The 16,609-nt window shown below is 36.6% G+C and overlaps 1 protein-coding gene across 7 annotated transcripts in view; it reads left to right on the top strand.

Annotated features, from left to right (window-relative positions):
- The window catches only part of LOC127418360 (ecto-NOX disulfide-thiol exchanger 2-like), a 246,547-nt gene that overhangs the window by 59,843 nt on the left and 170,095 nt on the right, over positions 1 to 16,609 (top strand). For all 7 annotated transcript variants that reach the window (XM_051658962.1, XM_051658960.1, XM_051658955.1 and 4 more), the window contains one exon: positions 1,588 to 1,674. In XM_051658962.1, the coding sequence (XP_051514922.1) occupies positions 1,638 to 1,674 (37 nt within the window). In that variant the 5' untranslated portion in view covers positions 1,588 to 1,637. Of the gene's footprint in view, positions 1 to 1,587; positions 1,675 to 16,609 lie in introns of those variants that run through there.

The raw sequence follows: 16,609 nt of genomic DNA, 5'->3' as shown, positions 1-16,609 counted from the left end.
ACAAATGTCAAGAGGTTAGAGTTCATTACCACTCTGTGGACAAAGAGGTCAAAGAGGAATTGACAGGCGGCTCTGAGACATAATGCTGTTTGAGGAAGATTGTGTGTCCACAAGCCCTCTCAGGGCATAGATGATTTATCAACTGACCACACTACAAGAAAGCAGTTTTTACTCAATCCTGCCTAGACATGGTAGCTTTTTTATTGTTAAAGACTGGATTCATGATATCATAATTCCAGAACGATGCTCTCTCTGTTAAATTGTGAATCAAGCAATTGTGAGCCAAAGTGATGAAAGAGAGCACTCATGATTTCTTTCATTTCAATTATAGATCTAAGTGAAACCTGTGATTGCAATTCTGAAACAAAAATAATAAATTAAGGATGTGCAGGATGGGGTGATTAATTGATGTTTTTTTGTATTTTATCATTTAGTTTGAGAGGTATAATTAGCATACTTCTAAACAGGTTGTCACCATATAATTGTACTTAATGGACAGAATCACAGATTCTCATCACATGATACTGTCTTTCACTATTAAAAATTAAAAAGTATGTCATTTAGTCACCCACAATGGTATGAGTGGCTTGGTAAGATTTACTTTCCTTTGGGGAACACAAAATACGTAATTTTGCAGAATGTCCTGGCTGCTTATTTCCATACAGTGAGTTAACTGAAATGAGATCTGTCGAGCTCCATAAATGACAATAAATAAATAAACAAATCAAATAAAAATGCAACTCACAACATAATTTGTTAATCGCTTTGACAATCGAAAAATTGTTATTCCCCTGTGCCTCTCAATATGGTCCAAGTCCCTTTCAACATGGCGTTCATCTTGGGAACACTCCCGGGCAGTTATTTCTGTGGATACAAGCAGCATGAAAGTACAGCTCCTATCTACTTTAATTGGAAAAGACATGAAATCTCTAAAACGATTGGTCAAGATTGCGATCAAAGAACACATTTAAAATCAGCAGTAAAATCTGTCAACAATATTATCATAAATTGTGCTTCTTTACCTCAGATCAAGCTAAAAAAAAGAGATCTGTTGAGAGATCTATTTTTCAGGCTGGTCCAGCTAATGCGCATGCATGTTTTCAAGTTGATTGACAGGCGATGTCTGTATCTAAAAGGCAATTGGCTCTTTTACCTGTAAGACGGGACTTCCTTTTCTACAGCCGCCATATTGGGTTTTCCACTCTCTCCCGTTCATTTTAATAATACAAGTGCTCCATCTCAGGCTAAATAGTCTCAGACTTGGTTCACATACTAACATATGCTGCAATCAAGATGTGCCGTGCCAGGTTTGAAATCAGTGAATGTATTTAATTAATTTATTGCCAAGGATAGATTTCCTTCTCCAGAGCCTTTACTATACTGATGGAAATTTCATTGCAGTTTGCTAGACCTTTCTGCCATTTTGCCAATGAAATGTGCTGTTTCACACTTCTCTCTCTCTCTCTCTCTCTCTCTCTCTCTTTTTTTTTTTTTTTTTTTTTAACACTAAAGTTTGAATCACATTGAGATGTCTCGATGTCCCTTAATGTGCAGAATGGAGCTAAGCATGTATTGTTTTCTTAACAGGACCACGTCGCTGAGAGATTGAGTGTCCACAGCCAAAGTCTTATTATCACATGATGTTCAAGGACTACAGATCTGGCCGAGCTGTTGGTAAGTTGATATACATTGTGCTGGTGGAAGTTCTGTATTGGGTCAATGTGCCATCAGAGACCCTTTAAGCTTCTCATTCACAGGCAGATTGTAGGTCTCACAGCAGAAAAAGGATTTGTTGGCAGGATCTTCACCGCACACCTGATAAGGCCGTCAGTGTCCCCGTGAGAGGCAGCTTCTCAGTAATAAGAGGTTTGCCATGTTTTTTCTCGATTTCATTGGCATTTATTCTGTCATGACCAGGTGGAAATGTATTCTGGAGTGCCTCCACCTCTTTTCAGGTCCTGTTTGTGTTTTCTAAATGGCAGGAAGTTTAGATTCATAGCACACCAGCACCTTTTATCAAATTCTGGGAGATTAAGCTGAAAGGTGAGACTCATACTGCTTCAGATGTGTTTTAGTGTGAGCCAAGAGAAAAATACAGGGTTTAGTCTGTTATTAGAGTGTTATAAATAACCCAAATGTTGATGCCAGTAAACTAGTCTAGGACTAGTCCATTTCACAGGATAAATCGCAAAAACAAAAGCAGGGCTTGTGTAGGAAATGCCAGGTGGCCAGATGGATACTCTGTTTAATCTCTTGAGTAAACCTTGTTTGAACTCTTTTTTTTTTTTTAGGCTACTCTGTGAGATAAAAGCTTTTCATTCTCATTTTTTAATCAGCTTTGTGTTAAATTTACAGTGCATTCATGAAGTATTCAGACCCCTTCGTTTTTTTCACATTTTGTTATGTTGCAGCCTTATGCTCAGATGTTTTAAATTATAATTTTTTTCACATCAATGTACACTCCATACCCCATAATAACAAAGCAAAAACCAGATTTTTGGTAACTTTGGTACCAAAACTTTCACTTTGGTAAAATGAAAAAACTGAAATATCACACTGACGTAAGTATTCAGACCCTTTGCTATGACACTTGAAATTTAGCTCAGGTGCATTCCATTTCTCTGGATCATCTTTGAGATGTTTATACACTTTAATTGGTGTCAACCTGTGGCAAATTCAATTGATGGACATGATTTGGAAAGGCACACACCTGTCTATATAAGATCTCGCAGCTGAAAATGCATATCAGAGCAAAAACCAAGCCATGAGGTCAAAGAAACTGCCTGCAGAGCTCAGAGACAGGATCGAGGCACAGATCTGGGGAAGGCTACAAAAAATGTTGGCTGCATTGAAGGTTCCCAAGTGTACGGTGGCCTCCATAATTCTTAAATGGAAGAAGTTTGGAACAACCAGGACTCTTCCTATAGCTGTTGGGGGAGAAGGACCTTGGTAAGAGAGGTGACCAAGAACCCGATGGTCACTCTTGTTGAGCTCCAAAGATCATATGTGGAGATGGGAGAAACTTACAGAAGGACAACCATCACTGCAATACTCCACCGATCTGGGCTTTATGGCAGAGTGGTCATAATGAAGCCTCTCCTCAGTGCAAAACACATGAAAGCCTGCTTGGAATTTGCAAAAAAAGCAGGACTCTCAGACTGTGAGAAACAAGATTCTCTAGTCTTATGAAACGAAGATCGAACTGTTTGGCCTCAATTCCAAGCATCATGTCTGGAGGAAACCAGGCACCGCTAATAACCTGTGCAATACCATCCCAACGGTGAAGCATGGTGGTGGTAGCATCATTTTGTGGGGGTGTTTTTCAGCAGTAGGGACTTTGGGACTTGTCAGGGTTGAAGGAAAGCTAAATGCAGCAAAATACAGAGATATCCTTAATGAAAACCTGGTCCAGAGCACTCAGGACCTCAGATTGGGCCGAAGGTTCACCTTCCAACAGGGCAATGACCCTAAGCACACAGCAAAGACAATGCAAGAGTGGTTTAGGGGCAACTCTGTAAATTCCCTTGAGTGGCCCAGCAAGAACCCGGACTTGATCCCAGTCTAACATCTCTAGAGAGACCAGAAAATGGCTGTCCACCGATGGTCTGCATGGAAGAATGGCAGAAAATCTACAAATCCAGGTGTGCAAAGCTTGTCGCATCATCCCCAAAAAGACTTGAGGCTGTAATCGCTGCCAAAGTTTGCTTCAACTAAGTACTGAGTTAAGGGTCTGAATACTTATGTCAGTGTGATATTTCAGTTTTTTCTTTTTAATAAATTTGCAAAGTTATCAGAAATCTGGTTTTTGCTTTGTCATTATGGTGCATGGAGTGTAGACTGATGTGAAAAAAATGCAACATAACAAAATGTGAAAAAAATAAAAGGGGTCAGAATACTTTATGATTGTTCAGTATAAATGATCAGCAAGAGCACAATTACTTACTATCTGAGTTATTTTTTCAAATTCAAATATGTCTTAGATCAATTTTGAGACATGACATTCAACTTGATGGACAGGTCTTCAGTCAGTGGAGTTCTCACTTTTGAGAATGTGTTAGAAATCAAATCCCGACAGGAGAATTGAGCTGGGCGACTGTGAGGGAAAGAAAGTCTTAAATTTCATGAATGAGGAGCGTGTGGAAGATGAGTGTGTCCTATCTTATTTGACTCTGGGTGGGCTGTGCAGGTTAGCTCTCATGTTGAATTTAGAGGCAGGTGTCTGGGCTGTCACAGCGCTCTGCCCTCCCCACAGGTGGCCGGTTTATACCACACTGTTCTACTGCAGCTGCCTCATTTACACAGGAGCTTTTCTTCCATGTTCCCCTTATCTTGCCCAGCGCACAGTGACAGAACTGACTGATGACTTCCTCTTTTCCAATAATCAAGGACAGCCGAACTGATCCAGGAATGTTTTTTTCAGTATTTTCTCAAGGTGATGCCAGCGACACAACATGCTACAAGCTAAACGAACTGATGAAAATTAAGTTTAGTGTTTGACTGATACAGGATTTTCAATGGTGGATGCAGATATCTAGATTAGCTACTTTATATTGACGGTATAATGCTTAGATATCAGTAATTCAGTTTAATAATGGCAAATTAGATGTAAAAAAATTAATTGTACTCAAAATGTACTAAAAAAAAAAAAAAAAGAGAAAATTTAAAGTGGCACTATCTTTTGACAAGGCTGTTGCTAGATTTTGGATCTGATGCAAGGGAACACTGTTATTCGGCCAAGTGGCTTTTGTTATCAGGCAAAAATGAACAAATTTATGGCAATTATTTGACCAATATATCAATGTATTACTAATTAACTACTAGAAAAGCAATAGCCTATTTATTTAATCATTATTTGATAGGGTTTATTTGACAATACAAACATTTCAGTAGTCGATACCAACACCACTGAAATTTCATGATTCTCAATACCAATTTTGACACCACAATAAACTAGTGTATAATAGTAAATAGTGACATGCTAAAACATGACACCTAATAGTGAGGCTAACATGCTGCCTAACATCTCCTTTTGTGTTCCATGAAAAAAAGAAAATCATATAGTTAATAAAGACGTAAGAGTGAGAAAATGTCAGAATTTTCACTTTTGGGCGTACTATCCTTTTAACAAATGAAAACAATGCCATGCAGCCTTCTAAAAAAATAAACACTGATTGAGGTTTTTCAAAGTAATTATTCAAGTGATCAGTCAGTGATAAAGAACAAAGAGATAAATTGCAGCAGTGAATGGTTCATATTGTTGTTGAATAATAGACAGTGAAAATAGAGGTAACACTTTACAGTTAAGTTCCATTTGTTAACATTAGTTAACAACATTAGTTAACATGAGCTAACAATACACAATACTTTTACAGCATTTATTAAACTTAGTTAATGTTCATTTCAACATACTAATGCATTTTTAAAATCAAAAGCTCTATTTGTTAACTAACATGAACTAACAATGAACAATTGTATTTTTATTAACTAACATTCACTAAAATACTGTATATTGTTAATTGTTTCAATTGTTCATTATACCTAATGCATTAACTAATGTTAACGAATGGAACCTCATTGTAAAGTGTTACAATTACGCTGTAAGACCTAATGTACAGATTTGATATTTTGACACAAATATGATTTTTGATTTTCCTGCCTGTTTACATTTTCTTAAGATATAACCGATTGTGTAATATCTCGTCAAGATGAGCATTTTGATGAAGTGCATGCACAACCACGTGGCACAACCGCTGTTCACATAGCGCACACACATACACAAATGAGCGTTCGAGGGCTTCTGCATTTCATTCATATTAGTGTACGAATACAGAATTGAGTAAGTGCAACAGATACTGTAGAAAGACTGGTGTTGTTACATTTATATTGTAGGATCGCCTTGGTACCAAAGTACTGGATATTGTGAAACCCTATTGTGTGAAATTTGTTTTAAGAAAACATAGGTTTATTTAGCTTGTCGGAAAATGTACAGAGCTTCGCCTGTAAGTGATGCAATTTTGAATCCAGCTTGTGACATTTCTTAATCTTGTTTTCTTTCTGTGTCTACCCCATCATTTCCTGTCCCCTCTCTACTCTCTTCTAAATCTAAATTTTTAGAGGAGAAAAATGAATGTGCATATGAATTTGGTTAAAATGTCAGACTGATTGCATTCAAAAAGCTAAGTCTGGTTGGACCACATTTGACTGCATTCACTTTAAGTAAAAGAGGACACTTTAATCAAAATTGCACAGCAGATCCTTTTGAGGGAAATCCAAGCAAGTGAAATTGAATCCTTGTTGGAGCAATTTGCGGAGTTCCACCTAGTTATCTGCACAGGGGTTTCTGGAAACTTATGAAGAACTTTACGTCCATCAAACTAATATATTATGAATTCAGCAGACAAGATTGACTGTGAGCTGAATGCACATAGGGTGGCTTGCCTCTCTTTCAATTGACTCTGTTGCCCTTCATTCTAAATGGCCTTGTTGCTGTTGCCTCAAACTTATGGAGATGCTAGAGGCTAGAGAGTTCAGCTTTACACCTAGTTAATTGGTTTTGTGTGTGAAGTTGCAGGACTCTTGTTGCTCATGCTATGAGGGGTTCAGAGCTGTTGAGGCTGCTGTCTGAGTTAAGTTAATGAATTAGTCACCTTAATTAATCTTATTAAAGTATTTGTATAAAATAACAGATGCATGAGGACTCTAAAGTGACCATTTTTTGGTTTTCTTTTGCATGATTGAAGGCCTACAATTATTTTAGTTCTTTTTTTATATTAAAGTCTCATGACTTTAATGAGATAATGTTGAAAGTTCACAAAAACAACATCTGAGTCAGCCTTTAATTTGCCTCATAAAATATGAGTTAAGCCTGCCTGGTATTAAAGTGGCCAAAACACCAAATGGCGCAGAATTGCGGTCCTGTTTGCCAATACGCCAAAGCTCTGTTAAAATGCTTAAAACTTGCTAGTTCACAGTGTCCTGGATCCTTGAGCGATAATGTGAGAATTCCTCCTGTTTTTCAGTTGCAGCTACAGAGAGGTTAACATGGATTCCTGTAACTGTCAGCTATTTTAATTTATCCATATTCATTGGTCAGTTAGATCTTATACAGTGTTAGAAAATTGATGTTTGCTTATCTTGCACACCACTGCCCCACCACCTATGATTTGCCCCATCACCTGCTGCTAGTAGCTTAAGTGGAATACATTTCCCCCCAGACATAATACATTTATCTACAGGATTAATTTTAAGGATTGTCAAACGAGACCCCTGAAGAGTGTGAGTAGCTGAATGACTCTAAACTGACAATTTGCCTTAATTCAGTCACTGTAATTGTCAGCAGTGCTGCTGTGCTAAATTCAAAATGTGTCTAAAATTACATAAGAAAAACTCCACATTATCTTAAAGGAATAGTTTACCCAACAAGAAAACTTCTGTCATCATTTCTCACCCTCATGTCATTCCAAACCCATATGGCTTTCTTTCTTCTGCAGAACTCAAAATATGAAATAACATGAAGGTGTGTAAATCATGACAGAATTTTCATTTAGAAGTGTTTTTTTTTATTTTTTTTTTAGGGTGAACTTTTTCATGAAATAACTGCTCTACACTATACCTGCCAACACTCCCAATTTTACCGGGTTTCTCCTGATTTTCCACCCCTCCTCCCGCTGTACTCCCGATTTACAATTTCTCCCAATAAATGTACGATTTTCTGCATCCACACTTCGCTCATACGGGATCGTCCCTTATTTATGGAAAATGTGGTAAGGGACCGTCTGAAAAGTCCACATATTGTACTAAACCTGTGGATTTTGTTTACTGAAAAACAGAAGGTTCAATATAAATGTTCAATAAGATGTACAAAATTACACAGATCCAACAATTCATAGAGTCAAGAGTCATAAAGACAAGAAGTACAGGTGAAGGAAAAAAATAATAATAACGTAAATAACAAAAAACTTAAAATGTACCCAACACAGATGTATTCATAAATAAGATAAAGAAAATAAGTAATCAAAGAAAATATTTTTTTTAGAAGTCATGGGTCAGAAAAGTTCTCAGCATATAAGAAAGGATATACACTTTTTTATTATTAATAACTCAAAAAGCATTTATTGCTAAAACTGTGAAGGATGTGGTAAGGGACCATCTGAATACATGGTATTCAATGTAGTATTACTGACCGGTACTGTCGCTCCCTATACATATATTACGCAGTCTACATGGTGCACCTACTCCCTACGGGGGCACCATCTTACCCTAGGGGGCTGCTGTTCCTCGCACCACGACACAAGTGATAGTTATGGTGGTAATGTTTTTTAATGGTAAAATGTATAAAACTGTACTATCCCAGTTAATTGTGCTCCTTTATTTGTATTTTGTATGGTTTTTGTCTGTGGAATTCTCCTGAACTTCATTGAATTCCTCATTTCTGTCTGCTTTTCAAGGTCTTTTCAGGTTTTTATATTTAGTTGCAACACTACTTGCCGCTCTTGCTCAAAAATGAGTTGGCCCAAATGATGGGCAGAATTCCAGTTTAGCTTTTGGGATTTTAATTGCTTTTATGACTCATGACTGATTGGGCCTGAGCTTTTCTTGTATTTATTGCAGTGACATTTTCCCATCTTTTACCCCATTTTTTCCCATTGAAATGAAGGCTGTCTGTAATGTACAGAGAATTAGGGCTTCCTTTGAATTCAACCAGTAAAACTTATCAAGAATACTGGACCTTAATATAAATGTGCCGCATTCATGACTAGAAACTAAGTAGTTTGCTTTCATCTGATGCAATATTAAGTTAAATGATCTTTTTACACTGCCTGGCCTTCAAACAAAAGTCACTCTTGGATTTAAATAAGCAGATACCTTAGAGCCTATGATTGGGTCATTATTACTAACTGATGCAGTGTGTCGTGGTCATGGAAAAGATGTTATTGTGTTTCAGAAGGGGAAAATTATTGGCCTGCATCAAGCAAAGAAAATAACTAAGGAACTAAATCACTGGAACTGGGTTAAGAACTGTCCAACGCATTATTAAATGGAAGGATAGTGGTGAACCATCAGTTTCGTGGAAGAAATGTGGTCAGAAAATAATCTTGAATGATCGTGATCGGAGATCACTAAACGCTTAAAGTCACATCGTAAAAAAATCGACTGTAGAAATCACAGCTATGTTTAATAGTGAAAGTAAGAGCATTTCCACATGCACAGTGCAATGAGAACTTACAGGATTTGGACTAAACAACTGTGTGGCCACAAGAAAGCCATTTATTAGTGTGATTGAAAAAAAAAAAATGACTTCAGTTTGCTAGGGATCATAAAGATTGGATTGTGGAGCAATGGAAAAAGTTAATGTGGTCTGATGAGTCCAGATTTACGCTATTCCAAAGCGATGGGCGCGTCAGGGTAAGAAGGGAAGTGCATGAAGCGATGCACCCGTCATGCATAGTGCCCACTGTACAAGCCTCTGGAGGCAGTGTTATGATCTGGGGTTGCTTCAAGTGGTCAGGTCTAGGCTCAGCAATGTTATGTGGCAATAAAATGAAGTCAGCTGACTATCTGAATGTACTGAATGACTAGGCTATCCCATCAATAGATTTTTTCTGCACTGACGGCACGGGCATATTATAGGTTGACAATGCCAAGATTCATCGTTCTTAAATTGTGAAAGATTGGTTCAGGGATCATGAGGAATCATTTTCACACATGAACTGGCCACCAATGAGTCCTGACCCTAACCCCATTGAAAGTCTTTGGGATGTGCTGGAGAAGACTTTACAGAGTGGTTCGACTCTCCCGTCATCAATACAAGATCTTTGTATTGTAAGACTCTGGACCAGTGTTGGGTAAGTTACTCTAAAGAAGTAATTAATTACTAACTACTAATTACATCTTATACAGTGTTATTAGATTACTGTACTAATTACTCTGTCTGAAAAGTAACTGCATTACTTATTACTAATTACTTTCTAAAATCCTTATCAACCTTGATGTTAAATTTAAATTTTAAATTCACTATTGTTTTATATTGAATTAATTATATATCTATAGTATAGTAGTATAGTATTTAACACAATTACATCAGAAGTAACTGTAATTAAATTACAGAAAAATTAAGAGTAATCCCATACTTCACTTTTTACAATGAAAGATTAATTTAATTACAGTAATTAATTACTTAGTAATGCATTACACCCAACACTGCTCTGGACGGAAATAAATGTTGTGACGTTGCATAAGGTTGTCGAAACAATGCCACAATGAATGCGTGCCATAATCAAAGCTAAATGCGGTCCAACAAAATATTAGAGTATGCTACTTTTTTTTTTTTTTGGGGTGAGGCAGTGTATGTTAGTGCTCATAAAATAAGCAACTTGCTTGAAAGCACATCTTTGTTTGAAATCAGGATTTAAAGGAGTAGAATCATGGCATAAATTAAATAAGAGCTTTCATTCATTCTCTATGAGGTGAGAGAACGCATTTGATGCTGCCTTAAGGAAGTTTGGTCTGTTTTTTGTGTTCACGTTATAAAAATATGAACACCATATGTGTGACAAACAGGATATGAGTTGTAAATGAACTAAAGGAATCCAGTCTGTAATAAGCACGACACCAGCCGGCACTTGTAACGACCAAACTAAAACATCTTCTCACAAGTGACAATGAAAATGATTAATGAAAATTAGATGTCTGGGATGAAAATGCATGTTCATATATTTGCTGTCAGCCAAGGGCAAACCGCTCCATACAGGGCCATGGCTGGTGTCCGTGAGAGGAGAGAACTTGCTCACCTTTGAAAAGGTGAATCATCTGTCAAACACCTACAGCTCTATTACCAACAAATATATGATAGCTGGCAGCTGGGGGAACATGGTGTGATCCACGCTTTTCCCTTTACTAAACTGTGATATAAAAAGAAAGGCCGGATACTATCAAAATATTAGTGGTAATTGTACCTGTATGCAGGAGTTTAATATATGATGTGGTGTGTTTTGAAATTTGGAGGGGGAAACGTCTGTTCGATTAGAGATAATCAAAAGAAAGTGCACTGCTCAGACAGACTTTGATTTCCCTTATTGGGCTAATTTACAGATAAGACATGCTTGAAAGCTCTTATTTGAAACCTACTCTTTAAGGAACTATTGTTTTTCACTTAGGCTTAATATCAAATTATTGTAACTTATCAAAGTCCACATTTTCAGTGCTTTTAATTTGTCACTTTGATGCTGTGATATGAAATTGCCTTGCAGTAGAAATGACTCTGGCTTTTTGTATGAAGAAAGGGCTATTGCTGCCCAACCAAAACAGCGCCATGCCACATTTATTTCTGTAATTGCATGAACATTTTTTTAAATGAGTGCTGAAAACATAAAATGTAATTTTTCTCTGAAAAATCAGCTTGACAGCTATTTGTATCCCCTTTGGGCTCTGAATATTCAGAGTTACCAATTTTTAAGAATGGCAAAGTACGGTTCATAGTAAAAATTTCAATGTTTGCATCCATGCACATCAAAAGAATTTCAAAGGAAACCAGCCCCTGCCAAAACATATGTGAAGACCACTCTCAACACATACCAAATGAAGGGCATTTCGTGGGTGGATTGGGTGGTGTGCCAAATTAAGCTAACTATATTTACATTCAACATCAAAGGATATACATTTACTCCTACGGAGTACACTTGAGTTACTATATTTTTTAAAAAGCCCACTACATTCTTGATTTTGCTTAATTATGCTAAGTGTCCCTGATTGCAGAAAACATTATATAAAGTCTTGATTCGTTCTTTTCCCCATGGGTGCTGGGCAGCAGAGCATTTATCAGGTTTGTGATAAACACAGCAGCTGTAGCAGGCCACAGTTTCCACCCACACTCTTATCGCCCTTTTATGAGACCGTTGTAATGTCAAATGCTGCACTCACAACGCTAGTCTCCACTGCTCTCCTAACCGTGATGCATAGCAGAACTGTAAATTCCTCCAGAATGTGTTAAGACATCTGTTAAATGTTTCTGACTCCCTTAGCTATGAAAGTAACCCTGGCTATGCCACACAGCTCAAGCTTGAGATACTTAGCTGCAATCATGGTGGTGTTAAAGTTCATCTCGGATTCCAGCATGCCAAAGGATTATTTAACCTCCCCTGGACTCTTAGCAAACTGCCATATTCATAGCTGCCAACTGTCATATTTGATGCTTGAACCTTGCTGCACTTAAAATGTTTTGTGAAAATTGAAAATCTCACATAAGGAGAACAGGCTCAGGTGTTATTCAATTGTAATGCTCTGGTCGCACAGCATTGCTGTGGAGTGCTCAAGGTTGAACGTTTTCAACTTTTTTTGTCTTAAGCCAACTTGTCTCAGTAACATTGTCAGTTTGGAAAGGTGCTTTATATGATCACGTTTGAATGTGTTTTTTCTCTGTCACTGTCACTCCATTGTGTAATGTAAATGTATACAACATTAACATTTAGATTTTCAACATTTCAAATTGTCAAGTTTCAAATACGAACATACTTGAAGCACACAATTTAAGCATGTTTGAACACCAAGTTTCAGCAACTTGAGTTCATTGACAAAAATGATTCACGCAAAGAAAACTGAACAGCAGATTAGTTTAAAAACTAATAGTGTAAAAAATAAAAAATACACATTTTACATTGAAAATGTTCTGTTTGGAAGAGAACTTCCACACTATTTGTTGTAATTTTGTCGACTTTAAAGGTGCTGTAAGCAATTTCAGTGTTCTGAAGCTTTCACGCGACTGAGCTGTTGATTTAGCCACGCCCCCTCATTCCAAAACCAGCCCTCCAAAAAACATTTGAGACCAAAAGCGAGCAAAAAAGCAGCATTGTTCGTTCCTGTGGCTGTCAAATTCAACAGTGGAACAATAGCGCCCTCAACTGACAAACATTATGAATCATAGCCTCAATGATCTGCTTCAAATACAACACTATGAGAACGAGCAAAATGATTGACAGGTATAAAGTTTCAAAGTCTGTGGTCCGCAGACACATTTTTGTTTGCTGTTTACAAAGTCTACAGCTGTTACAGAGACCGATGAGATATCTCAGGACACTTATTTCACTAATATTTTTAAAGGAATGTTCCAGGTTCAATACAAGTTAAGCTCAATCGACAGCATTTGTGGCATAATGTTGATTACCATAAAAATTTATTTAGACTTGTCCCTCTTTTTCTAAAAAAAAAAAAAAAAAAGCAGAAATCTAGGTTACAGTGAGGCACTTGCAATGGAAGTGAATGGGGACAATTTTTGGAGGGTTTAAACTTTTTTATAATTTTATAAAAGCACTTGCATGAATTCTGCTGTTAAAACTCATGTATTATTTGAGCTGTAAAGTTGTAAAAATGTTGATTTAAACAACTTTACAGTTCAAATAATACATATGTTTTTACAGAATAATGAATTCAAGTGCTTTTATAAAATGTACATAACTGCCTTCAAACCTTTTAAAAATGGGCTCCATTGACTTCCATTGTAAGTGCCTCACTGTAACCCAGGCATTTTTTTAAGAAAAGGAGGGGGACAAGTCTAAATATATGTTTGTGGTAATCAACATTATGCCACAAATGCTGTCGTTTGAACTTAACTTGTATAGAACCAGGATTATCCCTTTAAATTTTCCCAAAATGTTCTTCCACTGATGCTTGAATATGTATTTCTTCTGACAGAACAGCAGATCAGTTTAGTGGATTCCTTATCTGCCAGTGTGAATGGCCATACTTCTGCATTATTTAAAAGCATTAGGGGTTTCACTGGAAAGCCTGTTATAGTTTATATGGCAATTTGCCCTTAAGTTTATCTGTTGCTCTGCTCCCTCTACTGGTACATATCAAAGTCTTTCTAGCAAGTCAGTCCACTTTCTGCCATCTATGGAACGCTTTCGGGAGGCTATTTCCAGTAATGCCAGTGCAACTCCCAGGGGCGGACTAGCCATAGGGAGCATCGGGCGTTTCCCCGGTGGGCCGCTGTGAAATTTGGGCCGGCCCGCTGCTGCGCAAGTACCGGCCCGTCTTAAAGGCGATATAGGCAGCCGCCCTGGACTCCAACATGCTTTTCACTTTTTCTCAAGAATAATCTGGGGAAGGAATTAAAACACTGCAGATATAAAGACGCAACAAACTCACATAGAGGGAAAATATGAGCAATTAACCTGCAAAATATCTGCAAAGCACTTCACTTTAAGAGGTATGTTTATTTTATTTATTTTTTTACATATATTTATATATGTACATATTCTGGCCAAATTTGTTTTCACTGATATATTAAAATAAACATTTACACATATTTATGTGAGTAATTAACATGAAATTGTAAGCACTGTCATCAGTGTCCTGCTGTGTGACACTTTCTTCATCTAACTATTTTAAAGAACATTTTATGATCTTGTATAGCTATAAATACATATATAATATATTATTATTATACTTGTTTCCACAATCTCATATTAACTAAGACAAGAGTTTATTTGCACTTCTAGAAAAAAGTTGAAAGTTGATTAAGATCTTTAAAAACTTTGAAGAAATGCTGACTTGTCACAGCACCTAAAATACACACTTTCCCTTGTACTTTCATGTCCATTTTAACCTAACATCTGTATGTGGGGAAAAAAGTTTTTTGGACATGTTATTTGTCTGATCTGTAACGTATTTTTTAGTGCTTTCTCTAAAAAATCCACTCATCACATTTATAGTGGTTTTATATGTTTAAAAAATTATGACAGTTTTTGCACTGGTGGGGCCCATTGTCATGACTAGCAGTTAATAGAAATGTCTTTTTTTCAACACAAAAATGTGAAATTGAGCCGGAAAATGAAATCAGTGAGTGTGGTGTGTTGCGGGCCGGGTTTGGTGTGCCAGTCTGCCCCTGGCAGCTCCTATCTGCTTGAATGGGGGAACACCGAAATCTAAAAAATGGTTGGTAAAGATTATGATCACATAACACATTTCAAATCAGCAATTAAATGAGCTAATATTGTAATCATAAATTGTGCTTCTTTACCTCATATTACGCTAAAACATGCAATTTTCCCGGCTTGTATCGCTAATGTGCATGCGCGTTAGCGAGTTGATTGACAGGCGATGTCTTTATCTAAAAGGTGATTGGCTCTTTTACCTGTAAAGCAGGACTTACTTTCTACATCCAATGACCGTTGGGCGCTAGAGCTTCTCGGTTGGGCGTTCCAATTTCTCCCATTCATTTAAACAGGAGTGGCCCGTCTCTGCTAAATAGTCTCTGTACATATCCTCACATTACCAACATAGCCGCTCTTGAAACACACATAAGGATCCCTTATAGCACTCTGAAATATCCTGTGTTTGTCAATGCAAACATGTACATTAGGCAGGAAATAACCATGGAAATCAAATTTTCCACCAAAATACCATACTAACTATAATTATTGTAGTACATTAATACCAAACTTCCACAGTTGTAGCAATAAAGGTAGTGTACCTGATATAATCCCTCATGATTAATTCTGTGAAGGAACTAGTATTTTAAAATTATCGACTTGTCAGACTTTTTAAACCCTTAATAAACACAGTTCACCTTTAACTTTAAACCCACAAATCACTGACAACGACAAAACTGTGCATTTTATGAATGAGTTACTCGCATGCAGTAATCAACATGACAGGTTGGTACAGTGCTCGAATCGATTCCAGTCTTATGGGGGTCTCCACCCCTTGAGGTTTGGGGGTGAATGAAGTCGTTTTATTGGTTGATGCCTAGCCAATGAAATGGGGTGTTATTGTACGTGATGACATCACACCACTGTGTTTTGTTAAGGCAAAGCAGAGCTGGTCATCGTGATGGAGGGATCTAACAATCCGAGAGTATGTTTTTTTAATAATTAATTAAATAGTATTAAAAAAAAAGTTTTATAAATCTCCCACATTTATCAATACATTATCCTTCACTGATATACTAATGTATATTATTGATGAAGACCACTTTGCACTCGATTGTGTTTGATTTGTACAGTTTTACTGTTAGCTATATAGCAGATATTAACATTCATCTTTAATTATTTGTGTTTTTTGTAAAGCATATGAATATAATGCTAATTTCACTATATTGAAAGATATCCTAAAATAATCTGTGTTGAAAAATATTTTATTTTTACATTGTAATTCATGTTTGTATTCATTTTAAAATGAGTTGATTCAATGTGGGACTATTATTTTGAAAAAATATGACATTTGCCGGCATCACAAACACACACACACACACACACACACACACACACACACACACACACTCTCTCTCTCTCTCTGAGACTGTTTTTGTTCGCAACATATTTATTTGTACTTTTTTACCCTTATTTATCTTACCTAACACTTTTTTATTGTAACTAAAATGTAAAAAGAAAATGGTTAATAATGTGTTTATTTACATTAAAATAGTATATAATTATGTTAAAAGAGGTATTTAAATAACATGTTCAAGGTCTGACTGTAAAAACAAATATGACCTTACATCCTCAACTAACAAATAGGTTTTGATTAGCTTTACTTTGGAAAAAAAAAAAAAAAACTACAAAATAGGGGTATTGTTTATGAAAACTGTGAAAGAATATTTAGATCTGCTAAA

Source organism: Myxocyprinus asiaticus, chromosome 27 (genome assembly GCF_019703515.2).
Source record: "Myxocyprinus asiaticus isolate MX2 ecotype Aquarium Trade chromosome 27, UBuf_Myxa_2, whole genome shotgun sequence".
Taxonomy (NCBI): domain Eukaryota; kingdom Metazoa; phylum Chordata; class Actinopteri; order Cypriniformes; family Catostomidae; genus Myxocyprinus; species Myxocyprinus asiaticus.
Note: the sequence above shows the minus strand (reverse complement) of the source record. Positions and strands in the feature narration are given on the sequence as shown.